Source organism: Neophocaena asiaeorientalis, unplaced genomic scaffold (genome assembly GCF_003031525.2).
Source record: "Neophocaena asiaeorientalis asiaeorientalis breed wild unplaced genomic scaffold, Neophocaena_asiaeorientalis_V1.1 scaffold19, whole genome shotgun sequence".
Taxonomy (NCBI): domain Eukaryota; kingdom Metazoa; phylum Chordata; class Mammalia; order Artiodactyla; family Phocoenidae; genus Neophocaena; species Neophocaena asiaeorientalis.
This window is the reverse complement of record NW_020173388.1, coordinates 4,480,809-4,506,240: the sequence shown is the minus strand read 5'-3', so window position 1 is coordinate 4,506,240 and position 25,432 is coordinate 4,480,809. Positions and strand designations below refer to the sequence as shown.

General features: G+C 37.5%; 1 protein-coding gene across 1 annotated transcript in view; it reads right to left on the bottom strand.

The window, feature by feature from the left end:
- The window catches only part of PDCL2 (phosducin like 2), a 43,982-nt gene that overhangs the window by 13,280 nt on the left and 5,270 nt on the right, over nucleotides 1–25,432 (bottom strand). The window contains exons 2-3 of the mRNA XM_024746718.1: nucleotides 17,569–17,689; nucleotides 16,891–16,981 (exon numbers count right to left, since the gene is read on the bottom strand). Coding sequence (XP_024602486.1) covers nucleotides 16,891–16,981; nucleotides 17,569–17,689 — 212 coding nt within the window. The remainder of the gene's footprint in view (nucleotides 1–16,890; nucleotides 16,982–17,568; nucleotides 17,690–25,432) is intronic.

Sequence of the window (25,432 nt, the reverse complement as noted above, 5' to 3'; positions counted from 1 at the left end):
TCGGGATTAAGTGTAAACATGTAAATTTCTTAGGGCAGTGTCTAGCACACCATGAGCCTTTCATAAGTGTTACCTAGTTATTCATCTATAGAGAACCTTAAAACTTTGTTAAACAAATCTCAAAATTTACATACTTTGATTTAGCTGTTGAATACTTGAGTTTATGAAGCAAATCCAAATGGTTCTGACATATCTGCAAGTATGTTAAAAGTTACTGACTGTGTATCTCTAAGTACCTGGAAGTACTTACTCCCCTTCTTTCTCTGTGTATTAACTATATTTTCTTGTTTTCTGTACAGTAAGTCCTCTACATACAAACAAGTTCCATTCTGAGAGCACATTCATTAAATCCAATTTGTTTGTAAGTCCAACAAAGTTAGCCTAGGTATCCAACTAACACAATCGGTTATATAGTACTGTACAGTAATAAGTTTATAATACTTTTCACACAAATAATACATAAAAAACAAACACACAAAAATAAAACATTTTTGATCTTACAGTACAGTACCTTGAAAAGTACAGTAGTGCAGTACAACAGCTGGCATACAGGGGCACTTTGGCATCTTTGAAAGTTCTCAACTTGAAGGTTTGTATGTAGGGGACTTACTATATTCAGCTCTGGCATCTGGGGTCTTCCTGATCCTAGAGAGACTGCCCCTCTCTGAGCTAGCTAGTTCCCAAAGATAGCAAACACTCACCAGAAAGCACAGTCCTCAAATGCAAACCAACCAATCCAGAGCCCAGTCCCTCAACTACCTCCTTTACTGGGCTGAGCCACTATCCCCCTGCCCAAATCATCCCCTGGGCTTGGTACCAGACAATTAGAGATAGACACTACAGTCCAGAGCCTGCCAAATTTTTTCCAACTAGCCAATCCTAAGTCTCCTTACCCTGCCTAGCTCGTCTTTCCCACAGAAACTACATAAAGGCTCATATCCATCTTAGCCTCTCCCTCCTCCTGCCTCTTGACCAACTGGTGCTTCCCTGTGTGGCCCTGCATTGTGGGGCATGCCCCCTACTCTTGAGACCTGTGAATAATAATGGCAATTATCTCCTGATCTGTTGGCTTCACCATACCTGAATATATACAAAATCCTGGGTCTATTTTAAAACACTGTGTCCTTATTTCACATATTAGAAACATGACCAGTAAGACCACTCACTTTATATAACAAGTAATCCAAGCAAAATTAAGCCTAGAGGAGAATGTCAAGAACAGTAATCCAAGTCTAGGGCCCTCTCAGTTTTCAAACTGAAGGTCTACAATTTTCCTTCTACTGGCCCAGATATTCAGAACTTACAGTCACTCCAGAGAGCTTTTGGGAGCCCTATTTTGTTTGCATTGAGTATTTGGCATCACTATCATTAATGCCCCTCAATTTGATCTCATTGGCTTAATATGTTTCAGAATTTTCAAAAAGTTTTTGTTCCAATGATGGCACTATGCCCTACTTAATGGTGCAGCTATCAACTACTTTTCTTCTTCCTCCACTCTTCCACCTTCTCCTCCTCATTTTTCTTTACTTTCAACAGAATTGGGCAGGGAAAGACATAAAAACCTGGGTTAGCTTTGTCATCAGGAAGTGACAGAGTGTTCAATGGCCTGCATTTTTCACCTAACAGTCATACCAGCTGTGATTCAGTCTCATAAACAGAAAGCCCTCTAGCTATTTTAAGCAGCAAGAAGCTTAATCTGAGGAATTAAGTGCTTTACAAACTTAATGGAAAGATGAAGGAGGAGGCTCCAGACTGGGCTACCAGGAAGACTCCCCGAACAACTTTGCAAAACTGGTCTGCCAAGGGAACAGCTTTCTCCGCTGCAATCCAGAAACTGGGGAATCTGGAACTAACGTTCCAATTGTGCCCTAGTATCCCCTACTCTGGTGATCAGAAAACCCCTGTAACAGTTGTCTCTAGGAACCTATCTCCTTAGCAGAGACTGGGAGAAAATATTTGCAAAAGTCGTATCTGAACTGGACTGTTATTTGAAATATACAAAACTCTAAAAACTCCACAATAAGAAAACAACCTGATTTTAAAAATGGGCGAAAGGTCTTAACAGACACCTCACCAAATAAGATATACAGATGATAAATAAGCATATGAAAGGATGCTCCACATCTATGTCAACAGGAAAACAAAATTAAAACAATGAGAGGCCACTACACACCTATTAGAATGGCCAATATCTGGAACTCTGATAACACCAAATGCTGGAGAGGACTGGAGAAACAGGAACTCTCGTTCGTTGCTGATGGGAGTGCAAAATGGTACAGGCACTTTGGAAGACAGTTTGGCCGTTTGTTTTCTTTCCTTTACAAAACTAAACATACTCTTATCATTTGATCCAGCTATCAAGCTCCTTGATATTTACCCAGAGGTGTTGAAAACATGTCCACACAAAAACCTGCACACAGATGTTTACAGCAACTTTACTCATAATTGCCAAAAGTTGGGGACTTCACTGGTGGTGCAGTGGTTAAGAATCCACCTGCCAATGCAGGGGGAACATGGGTTTGATCCCTGTTCTGGGAAGATCCCACATGCCACGGAGCAACTAAGCCCGTGTGCCACAGCTGCTGAGCCTGCGCTCTAGAGCCCGCAGGCCACAACTACTGAGCCTGCAAGCCACAACTACTGAGCCTGCGTGCCATGACTACTGAAGCCCACGCGCCTAGAGCCCGTGCTCCACAACAAGAGAATGAGAAGCCTGCACACCACAACGAAGAGCAGCCCCCACTCACGGCAACTAGAGATAGCCCGTGCACAGCAACGAAGACCCAATGCAGCCAAAAATAAACAAATAAACAAATAATTGCCAGAAGTTGAAAGCAACTAAGATGTCCTTCAGTAGATGAATGGATAAATAAACTGTGGTACATCCAGATAATGAAATATTATTCAGCGCTAAAAAGAAATGAGCTATCAAGCCATGGAAAGACATGGAGAAACCTTAAATGCATATTACTAAGTGAAAGAAGCCAATCTAAGAAGGCTACATACTATACGATCCCAACTATATGACAGACTGGAAAAGGCAGAACAGTGGAGACAGTACAAAGATCAGGGGTTGGCAGGGGAGAGGAATGAATAGGCAGACCACAGAGGATTTTTAGGGCAGTGAAAATACTGTGAATGGTACCATAATGATGGATATATGTCATACATTTGTCCAAACCCAAGAATGAACTGTAATGTACATTATGGACTTCGGGTGATTCTGATGTATCAAATGCAGGTTCATCAATTATAACAAATATATCACTCTGGTGGGGAATATTGACAATGGGGGATGTTATGTTATGTGTGGGGCAGGAGGTATATTAGAAATCTATACCTTCCATCAATTTTGCTGTGAACCTAAAACTGCTTTATAAAAAAGTCTTAAAGGTTTTCTTTTGTCATTGCTCTTTTGTTTTGGCTTTAAATGAGGGATTTGCTTTAAATCAGCACTATCAAGACTACTACAGAATTTTCTCTTCTTAACAATAAGTAAAATTTTAAAAGGCTACAGGTTCCTTTTTCCTTAGATCCAAAGGGAGAGCAGAGATACAGAAATAATACTAGAATTTGGTGACCAGAATTAGAGTTGTACTTTTGATGTGGAATATGCAAGGGAAAGAAATTCTGTGCGTAATATCTCTTTAATCTCTGTGGCAGAGACTGTTTGGGTGTTCATCAGTATAGCTTCCTCTTCCAGGACTCACAGGAAGACTGTATTTGCCCGCATCCTTGGCATTTACATTAGGGCCATGAGACTGGATTACATCCAGTGGAACATGTATGAAAATGATATGTACATTTCTAGGACTTATCTCTGAAATGTCCCATCCCATCTTTCATACTGTCTTCCTGGTCCACAAGCCTGGATGTGAAGGATTCTGAGATGATGAAGCCCCTAATGAAATGTTCATTGCAGCACTACTTACATTAGCCAGGACATGGAAACAATCTAAATGTCCATCGACAGATGAATGGATAAGGAAGATGTGGTACATAAATACAATGGAATATTACTCAGCCATAAAAAGGAACGAAATTGGGTCACTTGTAGAGATGTGGATGGGCCTAGAGTCTGTCATATAGAGTGAAGTCAGAAAGAGAAAAACAAATATCGTATATTAACACATATATGTGGAATCTAGAAAAATGGTACAGATGAACTTATTGGCAGAGCAGGAATAGAGACACAGACGTAGAGAATGGACTTGTGGACACAGTGGGGGAAGGGGATGGTGGGATGAATTGGAAGACTAGGTTTGACATAAAACACTACCACGTGTAAAACAGATAGCTAGTGGGAACCTGCGGTAGAGCCCAGAGAGCTCAGCTCTGTGCTCTGTGATGACCTAGATGGGTGGGATGGGGTGGGGGGTGGGAGGGAGGTCTAAGAGGGAGGGGATATATGTATACATATAGCTGATTCTTTTCATTGTACAGCAGAAAGTAACACAACATTGTACAGCAATTATACTCCAATTAAAAAAAAAAAAAAAGAGCCCAGGTCCCTAGTCATCACCTGGAGAAGAGCTGCTCAGAAGAAGCTTGTAAAACATGCATCATCTGTGAGTGAGGAACTTTCTTGTGTGAAACCACTAAGATTTTGCACTTGTTTGTTACAGCAGCTAGCATTATCTTAATAAATTCTGCTGACGTGACTGTATCAATAGATTTGTAATTGTTGAACGATCTTTGCATTCCTTGAATAAACCCTAATTATTCACTATATATGATTATTTTAATACACTGTTTTATTTGCTAATATTTCATTTAGATTTTTGCATCTATGTTTCAAAAATGAGATTATCTAAAGCAGTATTTATCAAGTTGAGGCATGTGGACGTCCCACATGAGAATTACTTGGGAATGGCAGGTTCCACATGGGCACATTCCTGAGACTCAACCCCAAGTTACTGAATATTACCTCTTGGTACTGGTCTCAGGAATGTGTATTTTTAACTTCATATTATGGATGGTTATTAACACTTACAGTAGTAAAGCGACCCCAGATGTGTGCATCTTCCATCAATAATTTCTATGGCCAATTCTCTTTCATCTCAACCCCCACTAACTCCCCATTTCAAGGGCTATTTTGAAGCAAATATAAGACATCATGTCATTTCATCTGTAAATATTTCATTATATATCTCTAAAAGATGAGGATACTTTAAAATTTTTAATTCACATGGCATAATTATATCTAAAACAATGGTAATTCCTTAATATATTCAGATATTGTTCAAATAATCCTATTTTCTCCACTTAAAATTTTTATTTAATTGTTATAAAATATCCATAACATAAAATTTACCATGTTAACCATTTTTAAGTGTACAGTTCAGTAGCATTAAGTTCTGGCCCCATTTTTAAAGTTTGTTTATTCAAATGGGAATCCAAATTAGATTTATAGAGTGGTTATTATCTCTCTTAAATCTCATTTAATACATAGATTCTTTTCCATCTATTTTTCCCCTAGAAATTTCTTTGTTGACGGAAACTAGATTGCTTATCCAAACTTTCCCATGGTCTGAATTTAGCTTATTATATTATCATGAAATCAATTCACACAAGAAATCAAAATTTTTAGTAGTAAAGCTAGGTGATTATTTTGACTAACCAACTTAAGATCCATGAGTCTATTATTTCCCGTCGGTACTAGCCTTGTCTGATTGTGACAGTAAGATTATATTATCAATAAATGTAACAATGTCATATGCAATTTATTAGTAAGCTTGTCGTCTTAATAAAAACGTAGGAATTATCTGTGCCTTGAAAAGTAGAGAAAAATCAGCTATACAATAAATTTTAGGAAGCAGGCTATCTTCTTCATTATGCTTTTCTCTCTCTCATTGCATCAATTTTGGAAACTATTTTTTCATTTTAAAAATGATGTATACGATCATGCATCAGATACTCTCCTGTGTCTGGCTTCTTTAATTCCATACAATGTTTTCAAATTTCACCAACGTCTGTGTGCATCAGTAGTTTGCTTACTTTCTTACAGAGTAGTACTGCCTTTCATGAACACACTACAGTTTGTTTATTCATTCACCTTGCATTCATTTATCATGTTGATGGACTTTTGGGTTGTTTCCAGTTTCTGGCTATTATGAATATGCATGTACAAGTCTTTGTATTGACGTATACCTTCAATTCTCTCAAGTAAATATCCAGGAATTTAATTGATAGGTTATATGTTAAATGCATATATAACTTTAGAAGAAATTGCCAAACTATTTCCCAAAGTTATCATATTATGAGAATTCCAGTTCCTCAAAAATCTTTAGTTTTAAATTGTAACATAATTCATATACAATAAAATTCAACGATTTATAGTGTATAACTCAGTGATTTTTAAAGTATTCACAAAGCTGTGCATCCATTACCACTATCTAGTTCCAGAATAGTTTTACTGTACTAAAAGAAACCCCATATCCATTTGTAGTTATTCCCTATCCCCCCATCCCAGGCCCTGGAAATTAATAATCTGCTTTCTGTCTCTATAAATTTTCCTATTCTGAATATTTCATATAAGTAGAATCATATAAAATGTGACCTTTTGTCACTGGCTTCTTTCCTTAGCATAACATTTACAAGGTTCAGTCCTGTTGTAGCATGTACCAGTTCATCATTTCTTTACATGGCTGAATAATTTTCCATTGTATGAATACACCATATTTTGTTTATCCACTCACCAGTTGATGGACAGTAAGTTTCTTTGTACTTTTTGGCTATTGTGAATGCTGCTGCTATGAACATTCATGTACATGTTTTGTGCTTTCGATTCTCTTGGGTGTACATATCTAGGAGTGGAATTGCTGGATCATGGTAATTCTATGTTTAATATTTGAAGAAATTCCAGACTGCACCATTTTACATTCCCGCCAGCAATGTATGGTGGTTCAAAATTCTCCACCTGTTCACAAACACTTTTGTTAGTTTTTCTGTCTTCTTTATTATAACCACCCTGGTGGGAGTGAAATGGAAATTCACTGTGGTTTTGATTTGCATTTGCTTAATAACTAATGATATTAAGCATCTTTTCATGTGCTTATTTTCCATTTGTATACCTTCTTTGGAGAAATGTCTATTCAAGTCCTTTGCACGTTTTTTAATTATTTGTTTTTTTGTTGTTGAGTTTTATGAGTTCTTTATATATTCTTGTTAGCAATTCCTTATCATATATCTAATTTGCAAATATTTTCTCCCATTCTGTGGGTTGTCTTTTCACTTTCTTGATAGTGTCCTTTGATGCACAAATATTTTAAATTTTGATGAGGTCAAATTTATCTATTTTTTCCTTTTTGTTGCCTTTTGTTATTTTTGGTGTCATCTGAGAAATCATTTCCAAATCCAATGTCATGGACATTTTCCCGTGTTTTGTTTGAACAGTTTTATAGTTTTAGTCCTTACATTTGGGTCTTTGATCCATTTTGAGTTAATCTTTATATATGATATGAGGTACGAGTCCAACTTTATTCTTCTGCATGTGGATATCCAGTTTTCCTAGCACCATTGGTTGAAAAGATTGTCCTTTCCCCATTGAATGTTCTTGACACCGTGTTGAAAAATCATTTGACTATTTATGAGAGAGTTTCCTTCTGGTCTCTCTATTCTATTCCTCTGGTCTGTATGTCTATCCTTATGTCACTATAACACTGTTTTGATTACTGTTGCTTTGTAGTAAGTTTTGAAATCAGGAAGTATTGGTCTTCCAACATTGTTCTTCTCAAGATTGCTTAGTTTCCAGGATCTGGATGTGTTTCTTTTTATTCATTATGCCTTTAATTTTAGACTACTTGGATTAATTTAAAATCCATATACATTTAAAGTATGTAATGTAAGTGCCTGACATTAAGCTTTTGATTACTGAGGCACCTATTTCAAAAGACATCCATCTTGAAAACCATACTGCCAACTGTATGACACAGCTACTAGCAAAACCACCAGATAAGGAATTAGGCTGCTCCCACCCATGAAAGTCTTTCTTTCAGAGAGCCCTGGGTAACCTAGATAACTGACCACTTGAGTGACCCCTCTTCTCCCTTCCTGTGCTCTAATTCCAGCTATTATGCTCTACATTAGCCAATAAAGAGTCAACCCGTGAAACCTAGATACCCCATCAATGGACTCTAATAAAGGCACAGACCCAGGTCCCACTCCCACCCCTCCACCAGACCTGGGTGAGTGGCCCTCAGGCATGCTGTGTGTTCTTCAGGATTTCTGAGGAATAAATCTTGTTCCTCGAAGTTCTCTCAAAGTTTCTTGCTGAAGTGCATCCTACAGTCATAATACAAACCACAGGAACTGGTCCAATCACAGCTATGAGTAATACAGGAGGTGAGTGCCTCAGGCATTCCTAGCCAATAGCATCACTATTGATAGGCTGGGACTGACACAACAAAGTAATTACTGAAAAGGAAGGACTTACTTCTGCCATTTAGCTATTTTCTGTATTTCTATATCTTACATGCTTTTTGTTCCTCAATTCTTCCATCATTGCTTCTTTTTGTATTCTTGCATTGTGGTATACCATTTTGATTTCCTTTCTCTTTCCTTTTCTGTATGCTTTTAGTTATTTCTTAGTGATTACCTTAAGGATTAAAATTAATATCTTACAATAACCTACTGTGAATAATGCCAACTTAGCTTCAATAGCATACAAACACTCTGCTCTTATACATCTTCATCCCTCCCTCTTTATCTCATTACTGTTACAGACTACATTGTTATATACTGTGTCCATTAACATCGATTTATAATTATTATTTTATAAACTTGCCTTTTAAATCATATAGAAAAAAGGGAGTTAAAAACCAAAAATACAGTAATATTGGCTTTTATATTTACCTATACAGTTACCTTTATCTATGATATTTATTCTTTGTATGGTTTTGAGTTACTGTCTACTGCCCTTTAATTTCAGGCTGACAGACTCCTTTAGCTAATTTTTAGGGGAATTCTAGTACAGTAAGTCCCCGACATACGAACCTTCAAGTTGCAAACTTTAAAAGATGCAAATGTGCATTAGCATGTCCAATCACGTAAGCTAGTTCATGTGTCTGGTTGTACACTGTCACATGCATGCATCCTCTACAAATGGTTGTACTTTTGGTACTTTACTGTACAGTACTGTATACACTACAGTAGTACAGTAGTACAGTATCTTTATTTCAAGCCCAGGATGTCCAGAAACAAGCGTAAAAGCAGCAGTGATGTAGCTGGTACTGCTAAGAAGTGCCAGCTGTTGTACTATACTACTGTACTTTCCAAGGTTAAGATTAAAAATGTTTTCTTTATTTTTTGTGTTTGCTTTTTATGTTTTGTGTGAAAGGTTTATAAACCTATTACAGTACAGTACTATATAGCCAATTGTATTATTTGGGTACCTAGGCTACCTTTGTTGGACTTATGAACAAATTAGACTTATGAATGTGCTCTCAGAATGGAACTCGTTCATAAGTAGGGGACTTGCTGTAGTAACAAACTCACTTAGATTTTATCTAGGAATGTCTCAATTTCTCCTTCATCCTTGTAGCATACTTTTGCCAAATATGAAATTCTTGACTGACAGGTGTTTTTTATTCCTCTTGCAGCCTCTAAGATTTCTGAGGAGAAATTGGCTGATAGTCTTTTTAAGGGATGTGTCTTTGTGTGGGTCTCTGAGTTTACCCTACTTGGAGTCCATTGAGCACCTTGGATTTGTAGATTTATGCCTTTTGTCAAATTTGGGGAGTTTTCAGCCATTATTTCTACAAATATGATTTGTGCCCCTTTCTTTCTCTTTTCCTCTGCTGGGACTCCCATACCATATATTCTAGTTCACCTAGTAGCGCACCACAAGGCCAGTTAGGCTCTGTTCTCTCTTCTTTATTCTCAGACTCAATACTTTCAATCGTCTTATCTTCAAATTTTCTCTATTTTCTGCTGGTTCATATCTGCTTTTGAAGCCCTTTAGTGTATATTTCAATTCAATTATTGTACTTTTTAGTTTCAGAATGTCTTTTTGGTTCCTTTTTATAATTCCAATCTCTTTATTGTTATTCTCATTTTGTTCATATTATGTTCTCCTGTCTTTGTCCATGTCTTCCTTTAGCTCTTTGAGCACCTTTAACTAAGTTGTCTTAAAGTCTTTGTCTAGTAAGTCTGACACTTTGGCTACCTCAGGTATATTTTGTATTGATTTATTTTGTTCCTTTGTCTGGGCCGTACTTTCCTGTTTCTTTTTACACCTGATTTTTTTGTTGTTATTGAAAACTGAATATTTCATTCAATTGGTAACTCTAGAAATCAGATTCTTCTTACAACCCATGTTTTTGTATTTGTGTTTTTACATTGGGTGTGTCTGTGCCAGGATCAGCCTCAGGTGAAAGCATAAGGTCTTCTCAGGTCTTTTCTGAGCCTTCAACTTTCCCAAGGCTTTCTAAATTCCCCCATATATGTGGTTGTTTTTGAATGTTAAAAAAAAAAGAAACCAGAAGTGGCTCCTTAAAATCTCCTGGAAGCCACTTGAGCCAGTGAGGGTTAACACAATGAATGCCAGTCTCTGGGTCTGTACCTCTGCATTCAGAGCAGCAATCTGCAATCAGATCACAGAATCCTGATATTTGAGGACAAAGTCCTTATTGCCTACCCTGGCTCCAGCAAGAAACACAGGATGCTGTTGAAACAGCTGCCTGCCGTGGGGCTGGGGGGTGAGGGATGGATAGCTGTTACTACAGGGAGGACTGAAATCAACCAATACTAACTGATGATCTTCTTGGACCGGGGCACGAACCCGTGTCCCCTGCATCGGCAGGCGGACTCTCAATCACTGCGCCACCAGGGAAGCCCACCAGCCAAGCTTTATGCTGTAAGCTACAAGTGTTCAAATAGACTCCAGAGTTCCAAAGCCATAATTTCAGACCATTTCTGCCAGTACAATTGCTACCTAGGTGGACAGATGGATTCTTGGAGCTTTCTACTTCACCTTTCCTGCTGTCCACTTGGCCAGTCATTTTTGGAAAATCCCTCAAATTTGGGTTTCTATTTAAACATTCACCCACTCATTTTAGCATCTATCAGCAGATCTTGCCCATGGAGGATTATTACTGTGGTGTTTTAATGATGATCTTTCTATTTTCCTCATTCTGTCTACACTTATTAATTGGAATTCTTCAGTGAGGCAGAACTGTTACTTCCTCTGAATTTGTTCATGTATTCATTTACTTATCTATGTCACTGTAGGATAAGGACTCAAGGATAATTATTTTATTACTTATTTTATAATTCAATATTATAGTAATTAATTTTGTTGTTCAAGTTGTTCCAACTCTGGCCAATCTGAGATCTTTAAGTGTGGCTCCTGTGCCTTGAAAAAAGTTTTTAGCACTGCCTTAACTTTCTGATACTACAGAATGCCCCAGACTCATACTGTTCTTTCTCAACTCACACTGTTGAATAAAGCAATACTTTAAGAATCACTGGTTCCGGAGGAGACCTTCAAGATGGCGGAGGAGTAAGACGTGGAGATCACCTTCCTCCTCAAAAATACATCAGAAATACATCTACATGTGGAACAACTTCTACAGAACACCTACTGAAAGCTGGCAGAAGATCTCAGACTTCCCAAAAGGCAAGAAACTCCCCACATACCTGGCCACGTGGCTGACAGGGTCTTGGTGCTCTGGCAGAGTGTCAGGCCTGTGCCTCTGAGGTGAGACAGCCAAGTTCAGGACATTGGTCCACCAGAGACCTCCTGGCTCCACATAATATCAAATGGAAAAAGCTCTCCCAGAGATCTCCATCTCAACGTTAAGACCCAGCTTCACTCAACGACCAGCAAGCTACAGTGCTGGACATGTTATGCCAAACAACTAGCAAGACAGGAAGACAACCCCATCCATTAGCAGAGAGGCTGCCTAAAATCATGATAAGGTCACAGACACCCCAAACACAACACCGGACATGGTCCTGCCCACCAGAAACACAAGATCCAGCCTCATCCACCAGAACAGAGGCACCAGTCCCCTCCACCAGGAAGCTGACAACCCACTGAACAAACCTTAGCCACTGGGGGCAGACACCAAAAACAATGGGAACTATGAACCTGCAGCCTGCGAAAAGGAGACCCCAAACACAGTAAGTTAAGCAAAATGAGAAGACAGAGAAACACATAGCAGATGAAGGAGCAAGGTTAAAAACCCACCAGACGAAACAAATGAAGAGGAAATAGGAAGTCTACCTGAAAAAGGATTCAGAGTAATGACAGTAAAGATGATCCAAAATCTTGGAAACAGAATGGAGAAATTACATGAAATGTTTAACAAGGATGTAGAAGAACTAAAAAGCAAACAAACAATGATGAATAACACAGTAAATGAAATTAAAAATTTTCTAGAAGGAATCAATAGCAGAATAAGTGAGGCAGAAGAATGGATAAGTAACCTGGAAGATAAAATAGTGGAAAAAACTACCACAGAGCATAATAAAGAAAAAAGAATGAAAAGAATTGAGGACAGTCTCAGAGACCTCTGGGACAACATTAAATGCACCAACATTCGAATTATAGGGGTCCCAGAAGAAGAAGAGAAAAAGAAAGGGACTGAGAAAATATTTGAAGAGATTACAGTTGAAAACGTCCCTAATATGGGAAAGGAAATAATCAAGTCCAGGAAGCACAGAGAGTCCTATACAGGATAAATCCAAGGAGAAACACGCCAAGACACATATAAATCAAGCTATCAAAAATTAAATACAAAGAAAACTATTAAAAGCAGCAAGGGAAAAACAACAAATAACATACAAGGGAATCCCCATAAGGTTAACAGCTGATCTTTCAGCAGAAACTCTGCAAGCCAGAAGGGAGTCACAGGACATATTTAAAGTGATGAAAGCGAAAAACCTACAACCAAGATTACGCTACCCAGATAGGTTCTCATTCAGATTTGATGGAGAAACTAAAACCTTTACAGATAAGCAAAAGCTAAGAGAATTCAGCATCACCAAACCAGCTTAACAACAAATTCTAAAGGAACTTCTATAGGCATGAAACACAAGAGAAGGAAAAGACCTACAATAACAAACACAAAAAAATTAAGAAAATGGGAATAGGAACATACATATCGATAATTACCTTAAACATGAATGGATTCAATGTTCCAACCAAAAGACACAGGCTCACTGAGTGGAAACAAAAATAAGACCTGTATATATGCTGTCTACAACAGACCCACTTCAGGCCTAGGGACACATACAGACTGAAAGTGAGGGGATGGAAAAAGATATTCCACACAAATGGAAATCAAAAGAAAGCTGGAGTAGCAATTCTTGTATCAGACAAAATTGACTTTAACATAAAGACTATCACAAGAGACAAAGAAGGACACTACATGATGGATCAAGGGATCAATCGAAGAAGAAGATATAACAATTGTAAATGTTTATGCACCCAACATAGAAGCACCTCAACACATAAGGCAAATGCTAACAGACATAAAAAGGGGAAATCAACAGTAACTCAATCATAGTAGGGGACTTTAGCACCCCATTTTCACCAGTGGACAGATCACCCAAAATGAAAATAAATAAGGAAACACAAGCTTTAAATGATACATTAAACAAGATGGACTTAATTGATATTTATAGGACATTCCAACCAAAAAACAGAACACACATTCTTCTCAAGTGCTCCTGGAACATTCTCCAGAACAGATCATATCTTGGGTCACAAATCAAGCCTTGGTAAATTTAAGAAAATTGAAATCATATCAAGTATCTTTTCCGACCACAACTCTATGAGACTAGATATCAATTACAGGAAAAAATCTGTAAAAAATACAAACACATGGAAGCTAAACAATACACTACTTAATAGTCAAGAGATCACTGAAGAAATCAAAAAATACCTAGAAACAAATGACAATGAAAACATGATGAACCAAAACCTATGGGATGCTGCAAAAGCAATTCTAAGAGGAAAGTTTATAGCAATACAATCCTACCTCAAGAAACAAGAAACAGCTCAAATAAACAACTTAACTTTACACCTAGAACAATTAGAGAAAGAAAAACAAAAGAACCCCAAAGTTAGCAGAAGGAAAGAAATCATAAATATCAGATCAGAAATAAATGAAAAAGAAATGAAGGAAACAATAACAAAGATCAATAAAACTAAAAGCTGGTTCTTTGAGAAGATAAACAAAATTGATAAACCATTAGCCAGACTCTTAAAGAAAAAAAAGGGAGAAGACTCAAATCAATAGAATTAGAAATGAAAAAGGAGAAGTAACAACTGACACTGCAGAAATACAAAGGACCATGAGAGATTACTACAAGCAACAATATGCAAATAAAATGGAAACCTGGAAGAAATGCACAAATACTTAGAAAAGCACAACCTTCCAAGACTGAACCAGGAAGAAATAGAAAATATAAACAGACCAATCACAAGAACTGAAATTGAGACTATGATTAAAAATCTTCCAACAAACAAAAGCCCAGGACAGATGGCTTCACAGGTGAATTCTATCAAATATTTAGAGACGAGCTAACACCAAACCTTCTCAAACTCTTCCAAAATACAGCAGGGGGAGGAACACTCCCAAAGTCATTCTACGAGGCCACCATCGCCCTGATACCAAAACCAGACAAAGATGTCACAAAGAAAGAAAACTACAGACCAATATCACTGATGAACATTGATGCAAAAATCTTCAACAAAATACTAGCAAACGGAATCCAACAGCACATTAAAAGGATCATAAACCATGATAAAGTGGGGTTTACCCAGGAATGCAAGGATTTTTGAATATATGCAAATCAATGTGACAAACCATAATAACAAACTGAGGGAGAAAAACCATATGATCATCTCAATAGATGCAGAAAAAGCTTTTGACAAAATTCAATACCCATTTATGATAAAAACCCTCCAGAAAGTAGGCATAGAGGAAAAACTTACCTCAACATAATAAAGGCCATATATGACAAACCCACAGCCAACATCGTTCTCAATGGTGAAAACTGAAACCTTTTCCACTAAGATCAGGAACAGTACAACCCTCAGAATGGGAGAAAATATTTGCAAATGAAGCAACTGTCAAAGGATTAATCTCCAAAATTTACAAGCAGCTCATGCAGCTGAATATCAAAAAAACAAACAATCTAATTCAAAAATGGCAGAAGACCTATATAGACATTTCTCCAAAGAAGATATACAGATTGCCAACAAACACATGAAAGGATGCTTAACATCACTAATCATTAGAGAAATGCAAATAAAAACTACAATGAGGTATCACCTCACACCAGTCAGAATGGCCATCATCAGAAAATCTACAAACAATAAATGCTGGAGAGGGTGCGGTGAAAAGGGAACCCTCTTGCACTGCTGGTGGGAATGTAAATTGATGCAGCCACTATGGAGAACAGTATGGAGGTTCCTTAGAAAACTAAAAACAGAACTAAAGGAACGAAGGTTCCTTTTCTAAGAAATTAAGGTTCCTTAGAAAACTAAAAACTACCATATGACCCAGCAATCCCACTATTGTGCATATACCTGGGAAAACCATAATTCAAAGAGTCATGTATCACAATGTTCATTGCAGCACTATTTACAATAGCCAGGATATGGAAGCAACCTAAGTGTACACTGACAGATGAATGGATAAAGAAGATATGGCACATATATACAATGGAATATTACTCGGCCATAAAAAGAAATGAAATTGAGTTATTTGTAGTTAAGGTGGATGGACCTAGAGTCTGTTATACAAAGTGAAGTAAGTCATAAAGAGAAAAACAAATACCATATGCTAACACATATATATGAAATCTAAAAAATAAAAATGGTTCTGAAGAACCTAGGGGCAGGACAGGAATAAAGACACAGACATATAGAATGAACTTGAGGACACAGGGAGGGGGAAGGGTAAGCTGGGACAAAGTGAGAGAGTGGCATGGACATATATACACTACCAAATGTAAAACAGATAGCTAGTGGGAAGCAGCAGCATAGCACAGGGAGATCAGCTCAGTGCTTTGTGACCACCTAGAGGGGTGGGACAGGGAGGGTGGGAGGGAGATGCAAGAGGGAGGGGATATGGGGATATATGTATATGTATAGCTGATTCACTTTGTTATAAAGCAGAAAGGAACACACCATTGTAAAGCAATTATACCGCAATAAAGATCTTAAAAAAAAAAAGAATCACTCGTTCCTTTTATTGGAGAACAGTATTGTGAATCAAGAGCTGAATTCTAGGTGTGTTCATTGCTACCAGAGTATTGCTGCTTCTAACACAATTCACTGATTTTTTTTCGTGTGAAAACAACCTTGTATTCCTGGGACCAATCCCACTTGATTGGAATGTATTCTTCTTCTTTTAAATTGCTGGACTTAATTTGCTAATATTTTGTCAAAATTTTTCATACCTATATTTATAGGAGATATTTTTCTGTAGCATTCTGTTTTTGCAATTTCTTTGTCAAGTTTTTGTATCAGGATAAGTTGGGAAACTTATGCACCTGTTCTAATTTCTGAAAGAATTTGTTTATGATTGGTAATTAATTATTCATTAAATGACAGAAACCCTTGACAAACATCAGGCTAGAAGGAAAACCACGGCCCTCTTTTTATTGGCCTTCTAATGATATTTTCCACTTTATTCACATGTAACTTGATGAAGTTCTACTGTATATTACTGAATAGTTTTTTATTTAAGCAAAGTCAAAAAAGGTCAAGAAAAAAAATCCATCTTATATAAGGTGAGTTAATTTTCAAATATTAAAAGTTAGTTTTGTTCTTTGTAAAATATAGTCTGTAGACAAAAAAGGACTTTTTCCTTAGTTTCATTCTTACAATACTTCATTCAAAAACTCATAAATTATCCAAATGAACCACTGTACCTATATATTTCAATAGCTCTCATATCTTCATCATCAAATTCATCTTCAGCTTCCTTCAACTGTGCAAGAGTCATCTTTTCGTATGGTTTAACTAAAACAAAATAAGTTGTAGTTAACTGAGTTATTTAAAAGCCAATTTTACTTTAGAGTCACATGTCTAGAAAAAACAATATATTAGACAAATGGAGATCAAGAATATCTTTAATGTTGCAGTTTCTCCAGCATATAAACTATATTGTGGCTGACTGCTTCAGGTTTGTTTAAGGTGCTAATACTCCCTCAGAGTTCACAGAACTACCAGGCTGCATTTAAAAGCAGATGTGAAAATCAATTAGACCTCATAAATTTGGACTTCCTCAAGTACCTGGAAATTTTAACAAATAATACATTTTATATAGAATGATCAAAACAGAAAGTAATCACAAGGTAGAGAAATATGATAGAGGGAAAAAAAGCTCACTAGATTAGATACCAGGGCATTTCAGCTCTGATATTAACTAGCATGTAACTTTCAACACATGAATTAGAAATTTTAGGTGTCAGCATCCTAATTTCAAAAGTATGGGTGGGATTTAAATTATTTCTAATGTCCTCTCTTCCTCTAAATTCATGAAATACATGATCACTGTCATAACTGTATTATTCCCTTCACCCAGCCCACCAAATGCACAACTATACCCATTGCTTCTTTCTGTAAACGTAAAACCATTTCTTCAATTTCATCTTTTGGCTCTTCTTTTGGAGGAAGAATGCCAAAATCTCTTAAAATTTCATTCCATTCTGTATCTTCATTTGGATCCTATATAAAAAAAATAAAAAATCTATTAGCACAGTTGTGCATTTTAATATTTGTAAAATCGATTTCCAACCATGTAATTGTTCATGAACTCTACAGGTAAACTAGAAAATTAGTTTCAAAGAATAGAACAAAATGGCCTACTTTTTTCCCATTTCCCATTTCCGTAATGCAACTACATACTTCGATAAAAAGAATACATCCTCTACCCTCAAAGATACACTGAGATGCTTAATAAAAAATAAATCTGAAAAACATATATCAAATGTTAATGAAGAAACCTGTAAGTCACGGAAAATTCTCTGAAGACTATAATAGGCAAAACCAATCCACATCATGCAAAATACTGTTTTCTTTTTCTACATAAGCATTGAAGACCTCAAGGTGGACTTGCTTCTCTTCAGCTATATAAGCTTCATGGAATTCTTACTCCCAAGTTAAATCTTAGAAGAGGTTAGGAATCGTTTCATAGTTCAATTTTTGTCTAACCATAATTTCTTTCTTTGAAACTTAATCTTGTTTTCCATGTTACTTAGGCTTTGATGTTTTATTTGCTGCTCTTCCTGAAATTGTCTGTCATATATCAACTATATTGTCTTTCTAGTCTGCTGTCCCTTTTCTCTGAGGTTTTCAGAGAAAAGGAGAACTTAATTATATACATGAGTAAATACTGCTGCAAACAAAGTAAAGGATAGCCTTGAATGAGCTCCACCTCCGGGTATTCACATCCTGCATAATCCCCTCTCCTTGATTATGGGTGGGAATCATGGTATGCTTCTAATCAGTAGAATATGGCAAAGGTAAAGGAATATAATTTCTTTGATTTAATTCCATAAGATCGTAATTTCCATCTTGCCAGCATTCTCTCACACTTGCTGACTTTGATAAAGCAAGCTGCCATACTGTGAGGTCCCCCATGGAGAGAACTATGTGACAAGGAAAATGTAGTCAACAATCAGCTAGACACTGAGATCCTCAGTCAAATAGCTCCAAAAGAACTGAATTCTGCCAACTACCATGTGAATAAACTTACAAGGGGATCCTTCAGATGTACTCTGTTGTACCTTCAGATTCAACCCCAGCTCTAGCTGACACTTTGATTGCAACCTTGTTGGAGAGTCAGATGGCCCAGCTAAGCAATGCCTGGATCCTTGACCCATAAAAACTCTGAGATAATAAATGTGTTATTTTAAGTCACCAAGTTTGTGGTGATTTGTTATGCAACAATGGATAACTAATACAGGTATCATCTTATTTCTCCTCTTCATCCTATTCTTTGGGCAAAGTTTTCGTTTTTTATTCACACTGGTCTCTCTATCCACAAAATCTTCTGATCTCCATTCTTTCTATATGTCTTAAAACAATTAAGTCACCATCAGCAGGAGTTCTGCACTCGGTAATGGCAGACTAGATAATTTGGATCAAGCCTCTTACTGAGAACAGCTAGTAAAACTGGACAAAATAGATGAGAATTAATTTGAAGGCACTGAAGAATCAACAAAGCAGTGAAGAGAATTATGGTAAGAAAATCCTGGATGAGAAGTAGACCCAGAGAAAGAAGCTCTATGTTTGGGTCCATTCCCCTTCAATCAACTACCAATTCTGAAAGAGGCCAAGAGGCTGAGAAATTGAATAAAGGTGCACAGATTCGAGCATAGTGACCAAAGACAGAAATCAATAAGAAAATGATAACTAGGAGATCATCATATATTTGGAATTTTAAAAAAATTCTAAATGACCAAAGGGTCAAAGAAGAAATCACAATGGAAATTTAAAAGCATTAGGAATTGAATGATCATAAAGCCACGTATCAAAAATATGTGGGTTGCAACGAGAGCAGTTCATGAAAGGAATTTTACACCCTGAATTTAACATATTAGAAAATGGAAAAGGCTTACAAATTAATATATAAGCATCCAACCTAAAAAGCTGGGAAAGAACATCAAAAGAAACCAAAGGTAGAAGGAAAGAAGTAATAAAGATGAAAACAGAAATTAATGAAATAAGAATTGAATATATAATAGAGTGGGTTAACAAGACCAAAAATTGGGTCTTAGAAGAAGACTAATAAAATAAACACTTGCCAAGACTGATAAAGAAAAAAAGTGAGAAGACATCACCAGTATTAAAAATGAAAAAGGGGAACTCCTGACAGATAATACAAATATTTAAAAAGAAAAGCCTCTCTATTATGTTTTGCTCATATTTTTTTCTACTTTAAGGTGGAAGCTTAGATCAAACTATAAACCTTTTTTTTTCTTTTCAAGCACACACAGAATTTTATTTTTAGTCTTTTTTTTTAATTAAAAATTTTTTTAACATCTTTATTGGAGTTCTTTTCTAATTATAACCACTTAAAGCTACAAATATTCCTTTAACAAATTATTTAGCTGCATCCTACAAGTTTTGGTATGCTGTATTTTTATTAGTATTTAGTTAAAAATATTTCTAATCTTATGATTTTTTGCTGACATTTTTATTTGGAAGGATACTGCTTAATTTTCAAATATTTTGGACTTTTCTAGGTATCTTATTAATGATTTCTAAGTTACTTCTGCATGGTCGGAAAACATACTTTAAGGTTTTGATTTTTTGAAATGCATGTACTTGTTTTATGACCTAGCATATGGCATATCTTAGTAAATGTTCTACATAGTGTGAAAAGAATGTGTATTTTGCCACTGATGGGCTTTTTTCTCCACAAATCAATAGATAGTTGACAGATTTGTTCAGATCTTCTACTCTGCGATTTCTGTATCTAGTTGTTCTATCAATTACTAGGAGGAGGGGTGTTAAAATCTCTAGTTATGATTGTGGATTTGTCTACTTCTCCATCAGTTTTTGCTTTATGTGTTTGAAGCTTGATTATGCAAATCCTCAGCTATATCTATGATATTTTCCTGATGAATTTCTCCTATCATTATAAAATGTTCCTTTTTATTTCTAGTAGTAATCCTCATCTTGATGTCTATTTTGTTTGTTACTAATATAGTTTATACCCCTTATTCCTAAGTACTGTTTAAATAACATGTCTTTTTCAATCCTTTTACTTTAACCCATCTGTTTCTTTGTATTTAAAGTGTGTCTCTTTTAGCAATATGTAGCTATGTATTGCTTTTTAAACTATTCCGATAATCTCTACTTTTTAATTTAAGTGTTTACTCCATTTACACTTACTATAATTGTCTTTTTAATTTTTATTGGAGTATAGTTGCTTTACAGTTTTGTGTTAGTTTCTGCTGTACAGCAAATTAATATAATTGTTAATATTAGATGTAGAACTACTATTTTCCTGTTTTTAATTAGTATTGTTTGCTTTATTGTTCCTCTGTTCCTTTTTTGCCTTCTTTCGGTTAATTAAATATTTTCTAGAATTATGTTCTTTGCAACTGGCCTTTTAGGTATACATCTTTGCATTATTGCTTTAATAAATGTTCTAGAAATTATAATGGTATCTTTAACATATTACAGTTAGTATTGTAGTATTTTACATAAAATATGGGAACCTCACTTAGTTCCATTTACCACTATCCCATCCTTTGCCTTACTGCTGTTATATATATTAACATTTACAATATATCTGAAACCCTATAATACAATGTTACAATTTCTACCCTAAACAATTATAATGTCTTTTAAGAAAGATAAATATATTTAGTTTTTAGAATTCACCCACATATTTATCATTTAAGGTGCTCTTCACACTTACTTTTAGATCAAGTTTTCCACCTGATGTAATTTCCTTTCAGTCTGAAGAAACTTCTTTGCATTTCTTACCCTTCAGGTCTGTGGAACCTAATTCTCTCAGTTTTCATATTTCTGAAAATGTCTATTTTTTCCCAGTTTTTTTTGATGGATAGTTTAGCTGGATATAGAATTCTGGTTTGAAAGTTTTCCCTCCAGGATTTAAAGCATTTTAAAAAGCCTTCTGGCCTCCAATGTTTCTGATGAGAAGTCAGCTGTCAATCATATTGCTGTTCTCCTGTATATACAAAACATACACACCTTTACATTATGTCTTTTCTCTGGATGTTTTCAAGATTTTATCTTTTGATTTCAGAAGTGTGTCTATGTGCTTGATGTGGTTTTATTTGTATTTACCCTCTTTGGAGTTCCCAGAACTTCTTAGATTGTTAAGTTTATGTCTTCCCTCAAACTCTGGACAATTTTATCCATCATCTCTTTAATTTTTTCCTGCCCCCCCACCCCATCCTTCCTCTCCTTCTAGGATTTTTTTTTTTTTTTCTGGTATGCAGGCCTCTCACTGTTGTGGCCTCTCCCGTTGTGGAGCACAGGCTCCGGATGCGCAGGCTCAGCAGCCATGGCTCACGGGCCTAGCTGCTCCGCGGCATGTGGAATCTTCCCAGACCAGGGTATGAACCCGTGTCCCCTGCATCGGCTGGCAGACTCTCAACCACTGCGCCACCAGGGAAGCCCCCCTTCTAGGATTTTTGACAGGATGTTACATGTATGTTAACCATGTGTTACAGTTAGATGTACGTTAACCAACTTAACAATGTCCCTTCAGTTCACTGAATCTCTATTCACTTTTAATATTTTTCTCTCTGTTCTTAAAGTTGGACACTTTCTATTGATGAATCCAAGTTCCCTGACTCTTCTGCCATCAGCAATCTGCTGTAAAGCCCATTCAGTGAATTTTTTATTTCAGTTGTTGATCTTTTCAGTTCAAGAATTTCCATTTGGAGAGACGAGGGAAAGATGGCGGAAGAGTAAGACATGGAGATCACCTTCCTCCCCACAGATACACCAGAAATACATCTACACGTGGAACAACTCCTACAGAACACCCACTGAACGCTGGCAGAAGATCTCAGACCTCCAAAAAGGCAAGAAAGTCCCCACGTACCTGGGTAGGGGAAAAGAAAAAAGAATAAACAGAGACAAAAGGATAGGGATGGGACCTGCACCAGTGGTAGGGAGCTGTGAAGGAGGAAAGGTTTCCACACACTAGGAAGCCCTTTCACGGTTGGAGACTGCTGGTGGCAGAGGGGGAAAGCTTCAGCGCCATGGAGGAGAGCACAGCAACAGGGGTGCGGAGGGAAAAGCGGAGAGATTCCTGCACAGAGCGTCAGGGCCGACAGGCACTCACCAGCCCGAGAAGCTTGTGTGCTCACCCACCGGGGCGGGCGGGACTGGGAGCTGAGGCTCGGGCTTTGGTCAGAGCACAGGGAGAGGACTGGGGTTGAACACAGCCTGCAGGGGGTTAGTGCACCACAGCTAGCCGGGAGGGAGTCCGGGAAAAAGTCTGGACCTGCTGAAAAGGCAAGGGACTTTTTCTTCCCTCTTTGTTTCCTGGTGCTCAAGGAGAGGGGATTAAGCGCACTGCTTAAAGGAGCTCCAGAGACGGGTGCGAGCCGTGGCTACAAGCGCGGACCACAGAGACGGGCATGAGACGCTAAGGCTGCTGCTGCCACCACCAAGAAGCCTGTGTGTGAGCACAGGTCACTGTCCACAGCCCTCTTCCAGGGAACCTGTGCACCCGGCCACTGCCAGGGTCCCGGGATCCAGAGACAAATTCCCCGGGAAAACGCACGGCGCACCGCAGGCTGGTGCAATGTCACGCTGGCCTCTGCCGCCAGAGGCCAGCCCAGCACTCCATACCCCTCCCTCCCCCTGGCCTGAGTGAGCCAGAGCCCCCGAATCAACAGCTCCTTTAACCCCGTCCTGTCTGAGCAAAGAACAGACGCCCTCTGGCGACCTACACACAGAGGCAGGGCCAAATCCAAAGCTGAGCCCCTGGGAGCTGTGAGAACAAAGAAGAGAAAGGGAAATCTCTCCCAGCAGCCTCAGAAGCAGTGGATTAAAGCCCCACAATCAACTTGATGTACCCTGCATCTGTGGAATACATGAATAGACAACGAATCATCCCAAATTGAGGAGGTGGAATTTGACAGCAAGATTTATTATTTTTTCCCCTTTTCCTCTTTTGTTTTTTTTTTTTTTCCTTTTCCTCTTTTTGTGAGTGTATATGTGTATGCTTCTGTGTGAGATTTTGTCTGTATAGCTTTGCTTCCACCATTTGTCCTAGGGTTCTATCCGTCCGATTTTTTTTTTCTTCTTTTAAAATGAATTTTTTTTCTTAATAACTATTTTTTATTTTAATGACTTTATCTTACTTTATCTTCTTTCTCTTTCTTTCTTTCTTTCCTTCCTTCCCTCCTTCCTTCCTCCCTCCCTCCCTTCTTCCTTCCTTCCTTCCTTTCTTTCTTTCTACTTTTTCTCCCTTTTATTCTGAGCCGTGTGGATGAAAGGCTCTTGGTGCTGCAGCCAGGAGTCAGTGCTGTGCCTCTGACGTGGGACAGACAACTTCAGGACACTGGCCACAAGAGACCTCCCAGCTCCACGTAATATCAAACAGCGAAAATCTCCCAGAGATCTCCATCTCAACACCAACACCCAGCTTCACTCAACAACCAGCAAGCTACAGTGCTGGAAACCCTATGCCAAACAACTAGCAAGACAGGAACACAACCCCACCCATTAGAAGAGAGGCTGCCTAAAATCATAATAAGTCCACCGAAACCCCAAAACACACCACCAAACGTGACCTGCCCACCAGATAAACAAGATCCAGCCTGATCCACCAGAACACAGACACTAGTCCCCTCCACCAGGAAGCCTACACAACCCACTGAACCAACTTTAGCCACTGGGGACAGACACCAAAAACAATGGGAACTATGAACCTGCAGCCTGCAAAAAGGAGACCCCAAACACAGTAAGATAAGCAAAATGAGAAGACAGAAAAACACACAGCAGATGAAGGAGCAAGATAAAAACCCACCAGACCTAACAAATGAAGAGGAAATAGGCAGTCTACCTGAAAAAGAATTCAGAATAATGATAGTAAAGATGACCCCAAATCTTGGAAATAGAATAGAGAAAATGCAAGAAACATTTAACAAGGACTTAGAAGAACTAAAGAAGAAACAAGCAACAATGAACAACACAATAAATAAAATTAAAAATACTCTAGATGGGATCAGTAGCAGAATAACTGAGGAGGAAGAACGGATAAGTGACCTGGAAAATAAAATAGTGGAAATAACTATTGCAGAGCAGAATAAAGAAAAAAGAATGAAAAGAAATGAGGACAGTTTCAGAGTCCTCTGGGACAACATTAATTGCACCAACATTCGAATTATAGGGGTTCCAGAAGAAGAAGAGCAAAAGGAAGGGGCTGAGAAAATATTTGAAGGGATTATAGTTCAAAACTTCCCTAATATGGGAACGGAAATAGTTAACTCCAGGAAGCATAGAGAGTCCCATACAGGATAAATCCAAGGAGAAACACGCCAAGACACATGTTAATCGAACTGTCAAAAATTAAATACAAAGAAAACATATTAAAAGCAGCAAGGGAAAAACAACAAATAACACACAAGGGAATCCCCATAAGGTTAACAGCTGAACTTTCAGCAGAAACTCTGCAAGCCAGAAGGGACTGGCAGGACATATTTAAAGTGATGAAGGAGAAAAACCTGCAACCAAGATTACTCTACCCAGCAAGGATCTCATTCAGATTTGATGGAGAAATTAAAACCTTTACAGACAAGCAAAAGCTGAGAGAGTTCAGCACCACCAAACCAGCTTTACAACAAATGCTAAAGGAACTTCCCTAGGCAAGAAGCACAAGAGAAGGGAAAGACCTACAATGACGAACCCAAAACAATTAAGAAAATGGGAATAGGAACATACATATCGATAATTACCTTAAATGTAAAT